The 19,295-nt window shown below is 40.4% G+C and overlaps 1 protein-coding gene across 1 annotated transcript in view; it reads right to left on the bottom strand.

Moving 5' to 3' along the window:
• Positions 1-249: 249 nt before the first annotated feature.
• The window catches only part of USP14 (ubiquitin specific peptidase 14), a 38,922-nt gene continuing 19,876 nt past the window's right edge, over positions 250-19,295 (bottom strand). Inside the window, exons 6-16 of the mRNA XM_049770079.1 lie at positions 16,735-16,793; positions 14,995-15,125; positions 13,522-13,602; positions 12,574-12,656; positions 11,039-11,153; positions 6,516-6,581; positions 6,117-6,209; positions 4,139-4,267; positions 2,437-2,497; positions 1,981-2,088; positions 250-964 (exon numbers count right to left, since the gene is read on the bottom strand). Coding sequence (XP_049626036.1) covers positions 813-964; positions 1,981-2,088; positions 2,437-2,497; positions 4,139-4,267; positions 6,117-6,209; positions 6,516-6,581; positions 11,039-11,153; positions 12,574-12,656; positions 13,522-13,602; positions 14,995-15,125; positions 16,735-16,793 — 1,078 coding nt within the window. The 3' untranslated portion in view covers positions 250-812. The remainder of the gene's footprint in view (positions 965-1,980; positions 2,089-2,436; positions 2,498-4,138; positions 4,268-6,116; positions 6,210-6,515; positions 6,582-11,038; positions 11,154-12,573; positions 12,657-13,521; positions 13,603-14,994; positions 15,126-16,734; positions 16,794-19,295) is intronic.

Here is a 19,295-nt window from a genome sequence, read left to right as displayed (position 1 = left end):
ACCATCTGCAGAATTGTAGGATTTAAAACATACCTCAACTTCAGCCAAGCTCCAACACTAATAGACAAAAGATGTGAGGTCAAATCTGTTAATCCCGCCTTTTTTTTAATTAAATATCCTCATTTTCTAAAAATAAGCAACCAAAGCTTGTCAACATTTTTTTAAGGTTGATTACTACAAAACCATTGCAAAGTTAAATGTAAAAACCATAGTACATCAGAAACACAATAATAAATGTATAATCATATGTACTATTATTGATCACAATTTATTTTAAAGTCATGAAAAGCCAGCACAAGTCCAGCTGACAAATACTTGATTGTGCCCGTCTCCATGGGATGTGGACAGCAGCACTGAGTTACACAATAAAGCAACACTTCCTTTTCACCTTCCTGACAACAAATGTGTTAGATAAGGCAAAGGATGGGCTGCTACTGGATGGTGATTTAAACCATGCAAGAACAAGAGTAATAGGTGTGTAATAAACATTTGCCTTGCTGAATCCTGGGCTAAAAAGGGCAAGGAGAAAATTTTATCACAGAAGGTAATGGTAGAGTCATTTCAACACAATTATTCAGCATTAATGCAAGACATAAGCTTTTTAAAAAATGTCTTTCTGCCTTTATACAGGGCAGCACAATCCAGAATCCATTTTCTATAATTTTTTTCAGGTTGATAGTGGTCAGCTTCCTTTTTCCCACATGAAGGGGAAACCCATAAAACCACTAAAATATCTTCCCTAAAAGCCCTGGGTTATAGAAGTGATCAACAATATTTATTTCACACCTAAGCATAAATAGCTAAAGTGAAGATTACTGTTCACTTTCCTCTTCCATTATTTCAACTCTGCGAGGCCCATAGAGTAAAACATAAGCTATATGCCAGTCTCCTCCACCAGAAAGCCGCAAGATATCCTCTGGTGTCACAATGCTGACCTTATCATCATCAAACTTAATCCATTCATCTAAAGAGAGAGAAATGAAATTAATACATAAAATCTTTTCAGAGTTGTACTTCAAAAACTTACTGTACTTGTTTACTAAAGGAAATGTAAACAATTTTTATTACACTTAGTTTCATGGCCAGTATTACCATATGAAGAGTTCTTAAGGTATGGCTCAAGAGCCACAAAGACACTATTTCAGGGGCTTTGAGAATGTTTATAATTTTTTGTTTTGTTCTGGGGACATCCCACAAAGCACAGTTACTCCTGGCTTTAAACTCGGGAATTAATCCTGGCAGGTCTTGGGAAACCAAAGGGATACTGGGGATCAAAACCAGGAAAACTGTGCAAAGCAAATGCCCTACCCACTATACTATAACTCCAGTCCCATATTATGACTTTTTACATTTATAAAATTTTGTTTATCAGTTTGAAATTCTCCAAAGGGTTTATAATGTTTAATAAACAACAGTGAAAGCACAGAGGAGAATCCAACTATTAAACAAAGCCAACTTAAAAATATAAATTAATAGCACTTTTTTTTTTGGGGGGGGGGTCATACTCTGCAGTTTTCAGGTATTAATTACTACTGTCCAAAGGGATCACTCTTGCTGGGCTTAGGGGCACTGTATAGGGTGCCAGGAATCAAATCTGAGTCAACTGCATGTAAGTCACGCACCATACAGTACCCATTGTGCTTATAATAGCATTTCTTATTAATGGGGGCAGGAGATATCCTTTTTCCTAATGTTAATGAGTACAATAACATTCTCAGTTCAAATAAGTTCTGAGCTTATTTGTTTTAATTTATATTCCAGTATTACTTGAGGTTATCAACAACCTCAAACAAAAGCTTTTTTGGGTAATGATTAACAATAAGACCAAAAAGTTCAGAACTGTGCTATAAATAAAATTTATAGTAAATACAAGTTAGGGATGGATAGATCACATGCTTCTCATATCAGATATGTGGCATCACAAAAAAATCTTGATACTAAACAAACAAAATAGGATTTAATAACAGAAAAATCCTTTACCTTGTTTCCTTTTCACCCATGATACATAATGACCTGAAGAACTAGACCTTCCCTGGTGTGTCAGCACAGCTTGTAAGTCATAGTAGCCACAGTTATTGGAGCCAATATCTAGACAAATCCAATTATATAAGACAAGTGAATAGACATGTACTTTGTCAAACTAGGTAATAAGAACATTTTGGAAGTTTAAACTACAGAATCAGCATTGCTATTAGGAGCCAGTGAGATACTGCTGTCCAATCAGAATGAAAGCTGCTTAATGCTACATAACATTCATAAATTTTATTCACTAAAGGACTTTATTGCACTTCATAATGTAAATTATACTTCAAAACACCAAGCTTTTTTAAAATTTAAATTTCTTAAAAACTTCTTAAAATTTAAGGCATAATACCTGGCAAGATAGTAATTTTAATTTTGAACCAATAACTCAAACGAAATAAAGATTTCACTTACCATCAACAAAAGAAAAGGGTTCATACTTAACTTCTTTCTGGGGACTACCTTTTTTGTCACTCTGAAAAAACAAGTTTTAAATTTTAAATAATATTGGAAATCTGCAATTCTCAATAAGTGTTCAATTACACAAATAGTTATTATCAACAACACTGAGGCAAAATAAGTCTACCTTACGAACTGCTAAAGTAATCGTGATAATGGGGCCGGAGAGATAGCATAGAGGTAAGGCGTTTGCCTTTCATGCAGGAGGTCATCTGTTCGAATCCCGCGTCCCATATGGTCCCCCGTGCCTGCCAGGAGCAATTTCTGAGCCTGGAGCCAGGAATAACCCCTGAACACTGCCGGGTGTGACCCAAAAACCACCAAAAAAAAAAAAAAGTAATCGTGATAAAATTGTTAATTCAGCTGTGCAATTAGGAATGTACAATAGCAGATCTGATTCTATGGGTAGCTTCAATCCACTTAAGTTACAATATACTAACTAGAGAGGGCCGGAGAGATAGAAAAGCGGTAGGGCATTTGCCTTGCAAGCGGCTGACCCAGGAACAACAATGGTGGTTCGAATCCCGGCATCCCATATGGTCCCCTGTGTCTGCCAAGAGCAATTTCCGAGCACAGAGCCAGGAGTAATCTCTGAGCACTGCCAAGTGTGGCCCCAAAACAAAAAAATAGATATACTAGAGAATGCAGCAGTACAGACAAAAGTTCTAAGGTAGAAGAGGAAGGTATTCTATCATTTTACCAAAATACTATGAAACACACAAGTTTAAAAAAAATAGGAAAAAGCCAAATTGCTGCAACTCATAAGTAATCTAAGTCTTGACCAGTGAGCAAAAACACTTAATTCAGGCAATATTAATACAAGAATATTCAGTGAGAATACCCTCAATCCATTTCAGCATGTGAAAAACAAAAGCTAAAACAGAGCTCTTGAAAGCTATGATGGAAGTGAAAACAAAGCCAGCTTTGTCTTTAAATATAAAGACAACTTGGAGTATACCAGACCAAAGGATCCCTACAACCAAACAAAATATACAACAACAAAGGAAAAAAAATTACGTCCATTCATAGCTAGGAGAATGAGGTTTATTACTATAGTCATTGCAGTGATAGAAATTTATTAACTTCAGGGGCCAGAGAGATAGCATGGAGGAAAGGCGTTTGCCTTCCATGCAGGTTCGAATCCCAGCATCCCATATGGTCCCCCGAGCCTGCCAGGAGTGACCCCTGGGCACTGCCGGGTGTGACCCAAAAGCCAAAAAAAAAAAAATTATTAACTTCAGATCCTAGCGAGGTTGCCTATTCTGTCTACATACAGGGTAAGAAAAAAAATGGAATTCTGAACATTTCAAATAACCTACAAACAAGCAAAAAAAAAAAAAAAAAAAAAAAACCAGGCTGGAGAGAAAGTAAAGCAGGTAGGGTATTTGCCTCACATGTTGCTAACCTGAGTTAGGTCCCTGGCACTATATGGTCCCCAAACCCACCAGGAGTGATTCCTGAGTGCAGAGCCAGGAACAACAACACATGGGCACAGAAGGTATAGGCAGGGAGAGGGGGAAATATTTATTCTAATTATATTGTACTAATATGTCTTTCTAATATAAGTTTCATCCATTTTATTAGTAAGTAAATACATAGTATTTCTTAACATAAAGAAAATTACATTCTAAAGTAGAAAACCAACACAAAAACGTACTGTCTTTGGCTGCTGATTTACTTTTTTATCTTCTAGATCCTTGAATTTTGATCGAAAGGAGACCATTCTCTCTTGAAGTTCTGGTGTACATAGTTCATACACATCCAACATAAGAGGAAACTTAACATCCTATACATAAACCAAAGAAAAAAGTATTAGTACAATTGAAAATTCTTAAATTTATAAAAATTTAAATGTTTTTCCATTAAAACACTTTAAACTGTGAAAGTGGCCACAGAATTGTCAAAATTGGGGGCTGGAGAGATAGCACAGTGGTAGGGTGTTTGCGTTGCAGGCGGACAACCCAGGAGCTGGTGGTTCAAATCCCAGCATCCCATATGGTCCCCTAGCCTGCCAGGAACAATTTCTAAGTGCAGAGATAAGAAGAGATAAGAGTAATCCCTGAGTGCCACTGGGTGTGACCCAAAACCAAAAAAAAAAAATCAAGATTATCTGATAAAAGGAACTTTTTTTTTGGTTTTGGGGCCACACCCGGTGATGCTCAGGGGTTACTCCTGGCTTGGAGGGACCATATGGGACACCAGGGGATCAAACCGCAGTCAGTCCTAGGTCAGCAGCTTGCAAGGCAGACAACTCACCACTGCGCCACTGCTCTGGCCCCAAAAGGAACACTTATAGAAATTTTAGGCCAATTGCTGTGAGAATAATGGATACCTAAAACTCACAGCAGAGTCAAACTACAAATGTGGTTACTTTTGACTTGATAAATAAAATACGATTTCACATTGGAACCATAGTTAATATATATTAATATTTTACAGTAGGCGACCAATTACATTTAACCTCTTCATATTTGAAATGTATTATCAATTTCAGCTCAGTAAGTGTTCTATATAACTTTTCCAAAGATCAGGGTTCTAGGATATGTAATCTGCTACAGCTGAATAAATCCATTTAACCAAAAGGTTGGCTCCTCTGTCAATACATTATTCTCTGGATACCCGTATTAAATCTCTTCTTTCATCCACCAGAATGTTATACTGGCTCCTACCAGCTTTCTTTCCCCAAACTTGTTTTGGTGCTTATTCCCAACCTTCCCGCCACTTTTAAAGTTCTATTTAGAGAATAATGAAGAGAGAAAGAGAAGAAAGTGGAGAGGAGGTGAGAGACTAAGAGAGAAATTTATGTTTAAGAAACAAAGTGAGGGGCCGGGCGGTGGCGCTGGAGGTAAGGTGCCTGCCTTGCCTGCGCTAGCCTAGGACGGACCGCGGTTCGATCCCCCGGCGTCCCATATGGTCCCCCAAGCCAGGAGCGACTTCTGAGCCAATAGCCAGGAGTAACCCCTGAGCATCACCGGGTGTGGCCCCCCCCAAAAAAAAAAAAAAAAAAAAAGGAAACAAAGTGAGCTTCCAAATCACCCCGAGAATGGGAGATGCACCCGGATTTTTTTTTATCTCTTTAGAAAACCACTATCTTGGGGCCGGAGAGATAGCATGGAGGTAAGGCATTTTCCTTGCAAGCAGAAGGTCAGTGGTTCAAATTCTGGCATTCCATATGCTCCCTAAGCCTGCTAGGAGCAATTTCTAAGCATAGAGCCAGGAGTAACCCATGAGAGCTGCCAAGTGTGTCCCAAAAACCAAAAAAAGAAAAACTACCTTGGCTCATAATCTCTGGAGATGCAAGTTTCCTATATAGTGCAGTGTTTATGGGAGTAGAGGGCATCCGTAAGAATCATCTAGAAGTCTTTTGAAAAATATAAGACCTTAGACTCCACTTAATCAGGTAACTTAGGGTGAGGAAAGAGGAGTTATCAAGCCAGGCATATATCTATGATTTTAAACTCTTTTAAAGATAGATAATTCCAATACAATACACACTTTGGGTTTAAAACCACTTGTAATAACTCTCACTGTTTTAAAGAAAGTTTACTTCCAAAGAAATTAAAATAGGCTTACATATAAATCAGGAATTGCCTTCAAAGAATTATTGTTTTATTATGCTGCAGTGCACCACTAACCTTAAGAACTTTAGCATTCACAGATTCCTTCTCTTTGTAAAAAAATCGAACCATTTGGATAGTCAAGTAAGCAGGCAATCGGCTGATCTTAGACTGGAGAGAGAAAATAAGTCATATTTCAGGTCAAATGACACACAAATTTTTACTTCCTTGGTTCAATACAAAAGACTGGGGGCAGGAATGAGAGTACAGCAGGTCTGGCACTTGATTTGCAAATGATTGACCTAGGATTGATCCTCAGCACCCCGATGGTCCTTCAAGTCTACCAAGAATGATGCCGGAGCACAGCTAGGTGTGAACCAAAACAAGTGAACAAATAAAAAATGATGGGTAACATAACATCAACTGAAAACCCTTCAATGAAATAAAATCCAATTTAAAAAGGAAAGTACAACTTACAGATTTGATGTATAAAGCATTTCTTTGCAAGGTTGGAGACTGTTTAGTGATTTCTTCCTGAAGACGCTGAAAAAGAATACCAAAAATAGGCTCAACATTTTTTCCCCTGCAATATGTAACACCTTTATTTCTTTTAAAAATTAGTACTACTAGGGGCTGGAACGATAGCACAGGAGTAGGGCACTGCCTTGCATGCGGTCAACCCAGGCCAACCCACTTCGATTCCCGGCATCCCATATGGTCCTCCAAGACTGCCAGGAGAGATTTCTGAGCACAGAGCCAGGAGTAACCTAAGCACTGCTGAGTGTGACCAAAAAAAAAAAAAAAAGTACTATTTAATTGACAACATAGCAGTATACATGTGGGTGTATACTATAGGAAAAATTAGAATGAATAAGAAGACCAAGACACGGTTCCATTTTTTGGGAGGGAGGTTTGGGTCACATCTGGCAGTGCTTAGGGGTTACTCCTGGCGAACTACCGTCCTTCTGCATGCAAGGCAAACACCCTACTTCCATGCTATCTCTCAAGCCCCCATGGTTCCATTTTTTGTTTTTTTGTTTGTTTCCATTTTTTGTTTTTATCGCATCAAAGCATATACACTGGTGTGAGACTACAGAATATACTGTTTAAACTTTTTTAGCTATGACTCAACTACTACTTAGTTTCTGAAAGGCTATTTTCTTTAGTTTTTGGACCATACCTAGTAGGGGACTAAACCCAGAACTCTGCAATGTTCAGCTCTTTGAAGTAGCACTCTAACCAAGTTTCTGAGAACTTATACTCTACTATATAAGAAAGCAGTTTGGGGAGGGGGGTTAGGTCACACCCGGCGGTGCTCAGGGGTTACTCCTGGCTCTGTGCTCAGAAATCGCTCCTGGCAGACTGGGGAGACCAGATGGGAATCAAACCGGGATCAGTCCTGTGTTGGCAGTGTGCAAGGCAAAAGCCCTACTACTGTGCTACTGCACCGGCTCCCCTAAGAAAGCTTTTTATAGTATTCCTCATTTATGAATTTCAGAATATCCATACAAATATTAAAAGAAGGAAACCATGACTAAAGAGATAGGATTGTCTTTTTTTTCCATTTTGTTTTCTTTTAGGCCACACCCAGCAGCGCTCAGAAATTGCTCCTGGCTCGGGGGACCATATGGGATGCTGGGATCGAACCCCTATCTGCCCTGGGTCACCCACATGCAAGGCAAACACCCTACCACTGTGCTAACACTCCAGCCCAAGTCTCTTGTCCCCCCCCCCCCCCAAGTCTCTTGTTTTTAACGTGGCCTAGCTGGGTTCAATCCCTAGCTCCACATATGGTGCTCAGCACCACTGGGACTGACACTTGAGCTATGCCAGGAATAAGCCCTGGATGCCAGAGAAAGCACAAAGCATTTGCCTTGCACCTGGCCAACACAGGACGAACCCCAGTTCGAATCCCGGCATCCCATATGGTCCCCCAAGCCTACTAGGAGCGACTTCTGAGTGCAGAGCCAGGAGTAACTCCTGAGCACTGCTGGGTATGACCCCAACACCAAAACCAAACAAAAAAAACAGAAATAAGTACTGACCACCACAGGGTATGAACCAAAAACAAAAGAGAACCTTTTCCCCTGTGTTTTATTTTCCAGAACCAATCAATATAGTGTTATATATGGAAACTTCTATTAATCTAACAAACGTGGCAAAGACTTTATATGACCCATATTTAGAATCATGACTGTTTCACTACTTTCTCACATCCTGTGTAACATTAGTAAAAGAGTAATTCCCTAGGACCTCGATAGCACGCGAAGGCCTTGCAGCTGGCATGCGGGAAGGTCCACAATTAAGATATGCGCCACGTGCCGCATAGTTTTTAGATACTAAAATCTTGTTATTAAGGTTTAATTGACGTGCTAGCACTTTTGAGGAAATTCTTTGGTTTTGTGCGGCAGTCTGGGCACTCGGGCTCAAATAGGTTAGCTATCACTGCCCTGGGATATCAATTGTTTTTGCTGATAATGACATTTACCTTATAGTGCATTAGTCAGAATTACATGAGTTAATACATGTAGCAAACTTGGAAAACCAGACACATCCACATTTAATAACATCAGCTACAATTTCGAACATCGCAACTTTTGGCAGACTGTGCAAAGCATGCTCCTCAAAAACCAAGCGTGAACAAGCTGCCTTGGACCACCTCAAAGTGTTCGAAGGGATCCCACTGCCCTATGACAAGAAAAAAACACATGGTGATCCCTGCTGCACTCAAGATGGTGAGCCTGGAGCCCACCTGAAAGCTTGCCTATCTGGGGCACCTGGCCTATGAGATTGCCTGGAAGTACCAGGACGTGACAACCACCCTGGAGGAAAAAAAGGAAGGAAAGGGCCAAGATGTACTAATACAAGAAAAAGCAGCTCATGATCTACGGAAATAGGCAAAAAAGAATGTGGAAAACAAAATCAGCAAATTCACAGAGATCCTTGAGCCCAATAAACCCTGACTGTTCATTCAGAAAAAAAAAAAAAATCAAACATTGAGATAATTTTCAAGAATGATCAGAATAAATAGGGGCCAGAGTGACAGTGACAGTACAGCTGGTAGGGTGTATGCCTTGTACACGACCAACCCAGATTCAATCCCCAACATCCCATATGGTCCCCCGAGCCTGTCAGTAATATTTTCTGAAAGCAGAGCCAGGAGTAACCCAAGGACACTGGGTTAAAAAGAATGATCAGGATAAAAAAACATTAAAAAATATAACAAGATAATGAATACATCATAGCATACTTGCTTTCTCCAGAACAGATGTCCAAACTTACTTGGTCTACAATCCTGGGATGGGGGTAGGGAGAGATTAACTCAGTGCTCCCCTGAAGCTATCCATTCTTTAAGCAAACAGGAAGCACCATGATTACTACCATCCCTCAGATCATTCCAAAATCACATATCTAAAAAGGTCCAAGCACATTTTCCTAGTTTTGTTGTTTTTAAGGTCACAACCAGCAGTGTTCAAATACTAATAGTAGCTCAGTGCCTGGATAGAGCATTATACTCTATTCTTTCCAACTTTTGGGGGGGAAGGTAAACTGGTGGTGTCACGGGTTACACCTGGCTCTGTACTCAGAGATAACTCCTGTGGGGATCGTATAGTAGTTGAATCCAGGTTGACTGTCTGCAAGGTAACTACTATACTATCACTGGTTCTTCTACACCCTCTATGGTGAACCTATGGCACGCACTACCAGCGGTGGCACATGAAGGTCTTACAGTTGGCAAGTGGGAAGGGGTCCACAATTAAGATATGCGGCGCAGCGGGAAGAGAGTGTGCCAATGTCTACTTTGCAACTCACCTGGCAACAGGGCCGGACTGGCCATTGGGAGGACCAGGCATTGTGTGGCAGTTTGGGCACTTGGGCTCAAAAAGGTTAGCCGTCATTGCTCTATACTTTCTAAACCTTCACATCATAATTTGCTATAAGAGTTGGGTTTTAGGGGCCGGCGAGGTGGCGCTAGAGGTAAGGTGTCTGCCTTACAAGCGCTAGCCAAGGAAAGGACCACGGTTCGATCCCCCGGTGTCCCATATGGTCCCCCCAAGCCAGGGGCAATTTCTGAGCGCGTAGCCAGGAGTAACCCCTGAGCATCTAACGGGTGTGGCCCGAAAAACCAAAAAAAAAAAAAAAAAAAAAAAGAGTTGGGTTTTAGCTAGAATGTTATTGCTTTTAAAATCAGCTTCTCTTAGGGCCAGGATGTAGTTCCATAGTACAGCAATTTCCTTGCATGCAACAGGCCTCATTATTTGAGCAACACAAAATAAATAAAAGGACTTAATAGTCATATGCCTCATTAACACACAATTTTGCTATAATTATTACCTCCTCCCCTTCCTTCATAGTTATAATGACTGTGACCAGAAATGACATAAGTTGGCCATTCTCTCATTTCCAGTTCTGGGGCACACCAGGGGTGGTATGTCAAGTTGTCGTGTTCACAAGTTGGGCTGAAGTGCTCCCCACAAGCAGCAGTCCTTTTCTTAGATGCTGGCATATACATGTAAACATTTTGGGAGGAGTGGGAGATTCTTGGCCAACATCCAATTCTAGTGACGATGTATGTAGAAACTTCAGTAATACCTAGAATGCTTCAATTCTTAATGCTTCAAACCATATATAGGGCCAGATGGGTAGGAAGGCAAGTAGGGCACTTGCTTTGGTCATGGCCCACTCATGTTTTGTCTCTAGCATTCTGTATGGTCTGGGGCTCCAGAGACCATAGGTCTTGCACTTGCACTCGGCTGACCAGGACAGGACAGACCTTGATTCGACCCCCAACATCCCATATGGTCCCCTGAGCCTGCCAGGGGTGATTTTTGAGAGAAGAGCCAGGTGTAACACGAGTGCTGCCAGATGTCGCCCAAAAACCAAAAAAAAATTAAATTAAAAAATCGCAAATACTGATGTTGAGGTTACGAATGGACTTTAGTAAGTGCATTCACAAATACAAATAGAATCCAAGAATAATGATGATCAACTGCCCTTACCAATTTAAGTCCTGTAAATAGATACTTGACTTCTTGATTGATAAAACAGCTAAGCTGAAGCTGGTTTTCCTTTCCTTTAGTAACTTCCTCTTCTTCAGATTCTGTACACTTCATACTTTGCAAAATAATGTAAGGAATAGGCAAATGACACAGGATTTGCTACATAATCCTGAATAAAAGAAATGATCAAAATAGCCTTTTTTATTGTTACTCAAAGCATTTTACTAGTCTTCCGACAACCATTTCAATATATTTAAGAAGTTCATTTAGGACTGTAGTTATAATACAGGAGGTTGGGCACTTGGGACTTGGTACAGGAGGATGGTACTTGCCTCTTACACACCTGATATGGATTTAAACTCCAGCACCCCCAAACACTAATGGGCCCTCAAACAACAGCCAGAATAATTCCTAAGATCAACACCAGGTGTGACCCCAAAACTTATTTAAAAAAAATTGGGGGCCGGAGAGATAGCATGGAGTTAGGGTGCTTGGCTTGCATGCAGAAGGACAGTGGTTAAAACCCCAGCATCTCATATAATCCCCGAGTGTGCCAGGAGTGATTTCTGAGCTTAGAGTCAGTAGTAACCCCTGAGCGCAGCTGGGTATGACCCAAAAACAAAACAAAAAAATTAGGGGCTGGAGTGGTGGTACAAGGGGTGAGGCGTCTGCCTTGCCTGTGCTAGCCTAGAACAGACCGTGTTTTGAGCCAGAGGCGTCCTATATGGTCCCCCAAGGCAGGAGTAACCCCTGAGCATCATTGGGTATGCCCCCCCCCCCAAAATATTTTATCCAGAGGTCAGGGAGATAGAATTAGCCACATATCATGAATATCCCTGACAATGAGAGCAGGAGCAACCAGTGGTGTTAGCAGATCAGCTAGCATCAAACCAGAAGGGACACAAATATCACAAATATATTAATGCTAAATAAATCTATATATTGACATTTGTAACAGTCTGATTAACTGGAAGATACATAAGTAAAAATCTTATCCTGTTCCTATCCATCACCCAGAAAATAGCAGTTCCCTAAAACTTACCTTTATTAATTGGTGAAATCTCATATACATAATTAATTTGAAAATATTCTGAATATCATACATTCTCTTTAAAGTAAATTAATGAGGAGACAGTGATAAAAATATTTTAATAAATATAAATGTCCATAAAGGGAGCTGGAGCAATAGTATAGCAGGTACTTGCCTTGCACATAGTCAACCCAGATTCGACGCCCAGCATCCCATACAGTCCATTGAGCTCCACAAGAAATAATTCCTGAGTGCAAAGTTAGGAATGAACACCCCTGGGCATCTCTGGGTGTGGCCCAAAACAACAACAAAAAAAACAAAACATAAATGTACATAGATGTACATTTATCTAAATTTCAAGATCACTCCAAAAGATATACTTTCCCAAATTCCTAATTAACACTTTTGGATATAACAACACATGAAAGTTCTATTTCATATGTAATCCACCAATATTTCAACTATCATTTACCAATTAACTAAGAATATATTTTTAGAAGGATACGTAGTTTCAAATTCAACTCCAAAGAATTGATCAATTAAACTTTTCTTTTTAGAAGGTGCTGATGCTGCTACAGATGAATCTGCCTGCAAAATAGTAAAATAAGATAAATATTTCAATTTTACTTTTTACAGGTATTAGTGTACTTCATCTCAACAGTCCAGGTTAGGAATACATAAAGGGCTTAAAAATATAATCCTTGGGAGCCGGAGAGATAGCATGGAGGTAAGGCATGCAGAAGTGGTTTGAATCCCGGCATCCCATGGTCCCCTGAGCTGCCAGGAGCGATTTCTGAGTGTAGAGTCAGGAATAACCCTTGAGTGCTGCTGGGTGTGACCCAAAAACTAAAAAAAAAAAAAAATGTAATCCTTGGAGGCACAGGGATAGTATAGGAATCACACTGCTTTAAGCCAATCCCCAAAGGCTCCCCAATACTACATGTGGTCCATTTGCACCACCAGAAGCAAGCTCTACAAAAAGCCAGGAGTAGATCCAGTAACTACTTAGTGTAGCTCAAAATGTGGGTCCCCAAAAGTAAAATTTCTCCACTGGTCAAAAGACTGGATACTCAACATTATCAAGTAACTTTCACAATCAGTATAATGAGTTCAAGTATCAACTTTCAAATTACAACTATAGACTGAGCATATAAAGTAGTCTAGTACATAACTATTAAAAGATATTTACTTAAAGACGGGGTGAGGGAGTGAAGAGGAGCAAAGAAAGTAACAAAGGTTTTTAAGTTACCTCTTTTTTTTTTTTTTTTTTTTTTTGGTTTTGGAGCCACACCTAGCAGCCCTAGGAGTTACCCCTGCTCTGCACTCAGAAATCGCTCCTGGGAGGCTCAGGGGATCATATGGGATGCCAGCGATTGAACCTGGGTCCACCCTAGGTCGTCTGTGTGCAAGGCAAATGCTCTACCATTATGCTCTCACTCCAGTCCCAAGTTACCTCTTTAACAGAATCATCCTCTATGGCTTCCAATTTCTGTTGCAATACTCTCATCATTTGTATCCAACATTCATTAGCATCCTGTAATTAAAAAAAATAACAATAGTGAGTGAAGAGATAGTACACTGGGTAGAGTAACTTGTCTTTCATGTGGCCAATCTGTGTTCAAACCCTGGCATCTTCTGTGGCACTTCAACCCACCAGGACTGGCCCCAAAACAAAAAGTAAGCAACCAAAAAATCCTCACAATCCTGTGTTTGGTCTTAAGAAATCCTTTCAGAGCCAAAGAGAAAGGACAAAGAATTGAGGTGCATGTCATGCAAGCAGTCAACCCAGGCACAAGGTCCCCAGGGTATCACAGAATCAGTGCTGGAACCCCTTAAACACCACTAAGTAGTCTCAGTAATCCCTGGCAGTAACACATCCTCAGGCACCTGCATTAAGCATCTAACACGATCTTTAAAAATAAAAAACAAAGAATTTCAGAAAGTTTGTTCATTTAACAAATGTTTCCTGAGCTCCTAAACTATACTAAAGCAAGCTAGGAATACACAGCAATAAACAAAAAATAAATCCAGAATATACAGACAGCGGCCAGAGTGGTGTCGCAAACGGTAAGGTATCTGCCTTGCCCATGCTATCCTAGGAAGGACCACAGTTTGATCCCTCTGCCCCCGCATCCCACAAGATCCCCCAAGCCATGAGCAATTTCTGAGTGCATAACCAGGAGTAACCAGAGTGTCACTGGGTATGGCCAAAACAAAACAAAACAAAAAAACCAGAATATACAGATAAAATATCATAAATTCTTGTTTGAGGGAGAAAAAGCAATATGGAACTAGAACGTAATTAGAAAATGGATAGTGCGGGCCCAGAGAGATAGCACAGCGGTGTTTGCCTTGCAAGCAGCCGATCCAGGACCAAAGGTGGTTGGTTCAAATCCCAGTGTCCCATATGATCCCCCGTGCCTGCCAGGAGCTATTTCTGAGCAGACAGCCAGGAGTAACCCCTGAGCATCGACGGGTGTGGCCCAAAAACAAAAAGCAAAAAACAAAAACAAAAAAAGGAAAAAGAAAATGGATAGTGCTACTTCAACAGGATGCCTGATAACCTCTTGGATGCCCTAACATTTGAGCAAGGGAAATTGAAGGAAGCAGCCCCATGATAACTGGAGGGTTTCAGGTCAGAGAAATAGTTCTCTGGAAAAAACTGAGCAGGGAAAGTAGCACATCATGAGTTCAGAGAGGCTGTCAGGAGCTGAATAATTTAGAATTGAACAGAAACCCCCTACGGATAAAAAGCAAGGGATATATATTATTGTTTACATTTTTAAGATTCTGGGGGCTGAAATAATGAGATAATGCAGAGAGGCAAAACAACTATTAGTAAAGTAAGAAGATATTTTTATATTCAAATATACTCTAATATAGTATATATGGGAAATTTTAAAGCAGAGACCCATCCCCTAATTACCTGCTGAAGATACTGTCCTTGTTCACCCTTCTCTGCAAACTGTGGGAAAGCCATGTGCAAAAACTGCAGTAGAATAATAGGCGGAATACTAGAAGAAGTTTTATCCATGGAATCAAACAAATCTCTAAGAGCTTAAAAAAAAAAAAACATTAAAAGCAAACATACCATTAGTAAAACTGATATATTTAATATGTGCTATTATAAATAATACAACCATAAGCTTGGTTACTTTGAGGTAAATCCATTCCTTTTACAATTATTAGATTACTAGTAAGATTTGTTTGTTTTTTTTTTCTAAGATTTGTTTTTAACTCTTAAAAGCTCTAAACTTATAGGAGTCAGAGTGGTAGCACAAGTGGCAGGGCGTCTGCCTTGAATGCACTAAGCTAGGACAGGCCAAGGTTCAATTTCCCAGCGTCCCTATGGTCCCCCGCCACGCCAGGAGCAACTTCTGAGCGTATAGCCAGGAGTAACCCCTGAGTGTCACCAGGTGTGGCCCAAAATCCAAAAAAAAATAAATGAAATACAAAAACCAAAAAACTTCAACCTTAGAATGGAATCATTATCAACAACTCCTGAGTCTGGCTCCCTCCTCACTCATCTTAGTCAGGCACTGTCTCCCCATTCAAACTAGAGGCTATTCGCTCAATACAGAGAACATATAACCCCTTGTCTTGGAACCAAACAGCCTATGCTACTGTTCTACCACTACAAATTATCAGGTCCTTTAGTCACCATTCCAACCCACCTCCCTCCAAGATCATCATCCTAGGTTCCCATCTACTGAACTCCTGAAAAGTACAATCAGTTCCCTAAATACATTCCCTAGGCTAAAGGATCAGTGCTGAAACACTGTATACCTGAAATCCAATCATGAATAACTTTGTAACTTCAAGACTAAATTAAAAAGATAAAAATATACTTCCTGACTCTAAACAGAGCTAAGCTCCAAAATGAATTTGCATTCTTCAGAATCTGTCCTCTGCAAAGTCTCTCACACCAACATTAAAATCCAATCACAGAGGCCGGAGAGATAACATGGAGGTAAGGCGTTTGCCTTTTATGCAGAAGGACGGTGGTTCGAGTCCCGACATCCCATATGGTCCCCTGAGCCTGCCGGGAGCAATTTCTGAGCATAGAGCCAGGAAAAAAAAAATCCAATCACAGAGCTCAGAATACTCTCCCACTGCTGATTACTAAATCTCACACTTTGTCCTACTCCAAATACAGCAATGTTAGCTTTTGTTTTATTACCTTGTGAACCAAGAAGTGAAATGTTGGAGACAGAAAGGTAATACAGGGCGGTGGCGCTAAAGGTAAGGTGCCTGCCTTGCCTGCGCTAGCCTTGGACGGACCGCGGTTCGATCCCCCGGTGTCCCATATGGTCCCCCAAGCCAGGAGCAACTTCTGAGCACATAGCCAAGAGTAACCCCTGAGCGTTACTGGGTGTGGCCCAAAAACCAAAACAAAAAAAAAAAAAAAAAAAAAAAAGAAAGGTAATACAGTGGGTAAGGAGCTTGCCTGTACACATCCCACTGGAGTTGGATACCTGGCACCCCAGATGATCCTGAGCCCTGCTAGGAGTGATATCTGAGCAGAGGCAGAAGCACTGTGAGTGTGGCCGGCCATCCACAAACTCCACCCCCAATTTAAAAGAAAGAGTTTCAATAAAATATTACTGACTGGGCAGAGATGTTGCATATGTCTTGGATATGTGGGGCTCTGGGTTTAAATACTGACCTGCAGTAATATACTGCGCTGAAGCCATTTCCCCTGAGGCTCTCAAGGCACCTGCATATCTAGGAATATTAAAGCAGAATTAATTAAGATTTAATTTACTCTGAAATATGAGAAGCTAAGAATTATATCCTCACCACAAATTTCTCAGAACTGTTAGCATCTTTCAATTTTCTTCTGGTTTTTAAGGATAATATAGGCAAAAAAGAATCACTGAGATAAAAGTACTTTTATTTTTTTATTATTTTATTATTGTCTAGGAGATACTAGAGGGTAAGGTACTTGCCTGGCACATGGTTGACCCAGATTAAATCCCAGCACCTACTATATTCCTCTCAGTCTCACTAGAAGTGAACCCTAAGCACTGAACCAGGAGCAAGTCCAGTGCACTGTCAGTTGTTGCCCACCAACTCCCAAACAACCCTTCCCACACACACATAAAAAAATGTAATTTATAGCAATAAAGCCTACTTTCAAACCTTTCCCTCTTATCTATCTCAGTAGTATATAGACTTTCTTATACCTGCAGACCAGCCCATTAAGCCCACAAACCAAAGGCAGAAAAATTGTCAGTGAAGCAATAACTTTTTTTTGCTTTTTGGGCCACACCCAGTGACGCTCAGGGGTTACTCCTGGTTATGCACTCAGAAATTGCTCCTAGCTTGGGGAACCATATGGGACACCAGGGGATGGAACCGAGGTCCGTCCTAGGCTAACACGTGAGGCAGACGCCTTACCGCTTGTGCCACCGCTCCGGCTTTATAGATCAGAAACTTTGGCAAAGCAGTACTTCTTTAACCAAAAAATTAACCAAAAATTGAAAACCACTGGCCTAACTCATCTTAAACAAACATTTTCTAGGCAGGACAGACAGCTGAATGGGTCAAGCAAATGCTTTACAAGAGAAAAATCAATCAATCAATCAAGAAAAAACTAATTTGGGGCCAGAGATATAGTATGGAGGTAAGGCATTTGCCTTGCATGCAGAAGGACAGTGGTTTCAATCCTGGCATCCCATATGGTCCCCCAAACCTGCTAGGAGCGATTTCTGAGCATAGAGCCAGGAGTAACACCTTAGCACTGCTGGGTGTGACCCAAAATCAAAAAAAAGGGAAAAAAATAATTCAATCCTAGCACTACATACACTTCCCCAGATCCACCCTGTAGCAGCACCAGAAGAAATTTCCAAGCCCAAAACCACCACCAGATCTGGCTCAGAAACAAAAAAATACATCTATTACATAAAAGCTCTGAAAGAATTCAAAGCATGCTTTGCATGACAGAACCTACATTTAATCTCCTGTATCACAAGACTGCACAAGCAATTCGAAAAATAACCCTAAAGCAAAGATCCAATAGCAGACTGCCACCACGTGTGGCCCCAAAACCAATCAATATACACAGGGACTAGAGAGCTCATATAGAGATTAAGAAGTGTATCTCACAAGAGGTCAATCTCAGTTCAATCCCCAGCATGAACAGGATCTCCTGCACACTGACAGGTGTAGCCTGAGAGGGCTTGAGCAACACCATCTGGCCCAGATAATCCACAGCACTACAGATTAATTCCTACTACCTTTGTTTAAGTTTATATTACCTAAACAGTTTCACCTTTCATTATTACACATGAACAAATGCATGATCCAAAGATGGACCATGAAAATAGATGGATGGATCATCAGAAAATAGAAGAGGAAGGGGCTGAAGCGATAGCTCAGCAGTAGGGCATTTGCCTTTCATACGGCTGACCCAGGATGGACCTCGGTTCGATCCCCAGCGTCCCATATGGTCCCCCAAGCTTAAGCGTATAGCCAGGAGTAACACATGAGCGTCACCAGGTATGGCTCAAAAACCCAAACAAACAAAAAACAAACAAAAAAGAAAATAGAACAAGGCTATAGAAAATGGAAATAAAGATAAATGAGGGCCAGAGAGATAGCCTGCAAGAAGTCAATTGATTCAGATAGAGGAAATCCCATATGGTTCCCCAGCCCTGCTGAGAACACAAATCCTAAGTAAGTATAGGACTAGGCTCTCAGCAATACACAAGTTGACCCACAAAGCAAAACAAAGATAGTAGGATAAGACCATTTAAAAATGAGGGAAACTGCTTCTGTGAAAAAATATTTGGCAAGAAAATTAAGTGAGATATAAAACAAATATGTGTGTGTTGAGGTGAGGTTTGGGGGGACATAGAACCCCAAAATAAAGTAATTCTACATCATCTTTGCACTGAGTATGTTAGTACAAGGGATCCACCTCTATGAAAATTTATATTTAAGAAGACACTTGATTATACAGAGGGTTTTGTGAAGACAAGCTATAATGTCTCTGGTTACATGTCTTAAATGTATTTTTAACTTACAATACTTTAAATTTACAGTACCTTTTCAAGAACATAGCCCTAATGTAAGTCAATATGGATTAATACATTGCAATAAGGCTAAATACTATATATATATATATATATATACACACACACACACACACACACACACACACACACACACACACACACACACACACACACATACACACATACAACAAGATTATTCCCCAATATA

The sequence above is a fragment of the Suncus etruscus genome, chromosome 3, assembly GCF_024139225.1.
Source record: "Suncus etruscus isolate mSunEtr1 chromosome 3, mSunEtr1.pri.cur, whole genome shotgun sequence".
NCBI classification, from domain to species: Eukaryota; Metazoa; Chordata; class Mammalia; order Eulipotyphla; family Soricidae; genus Suncus; species Suncus etruscus.
The sequence above is the reverse complement of the archived record's forward strand: the minus strand, read 5'-3'. Positions and strand labels throughout refer to the sequence as shown.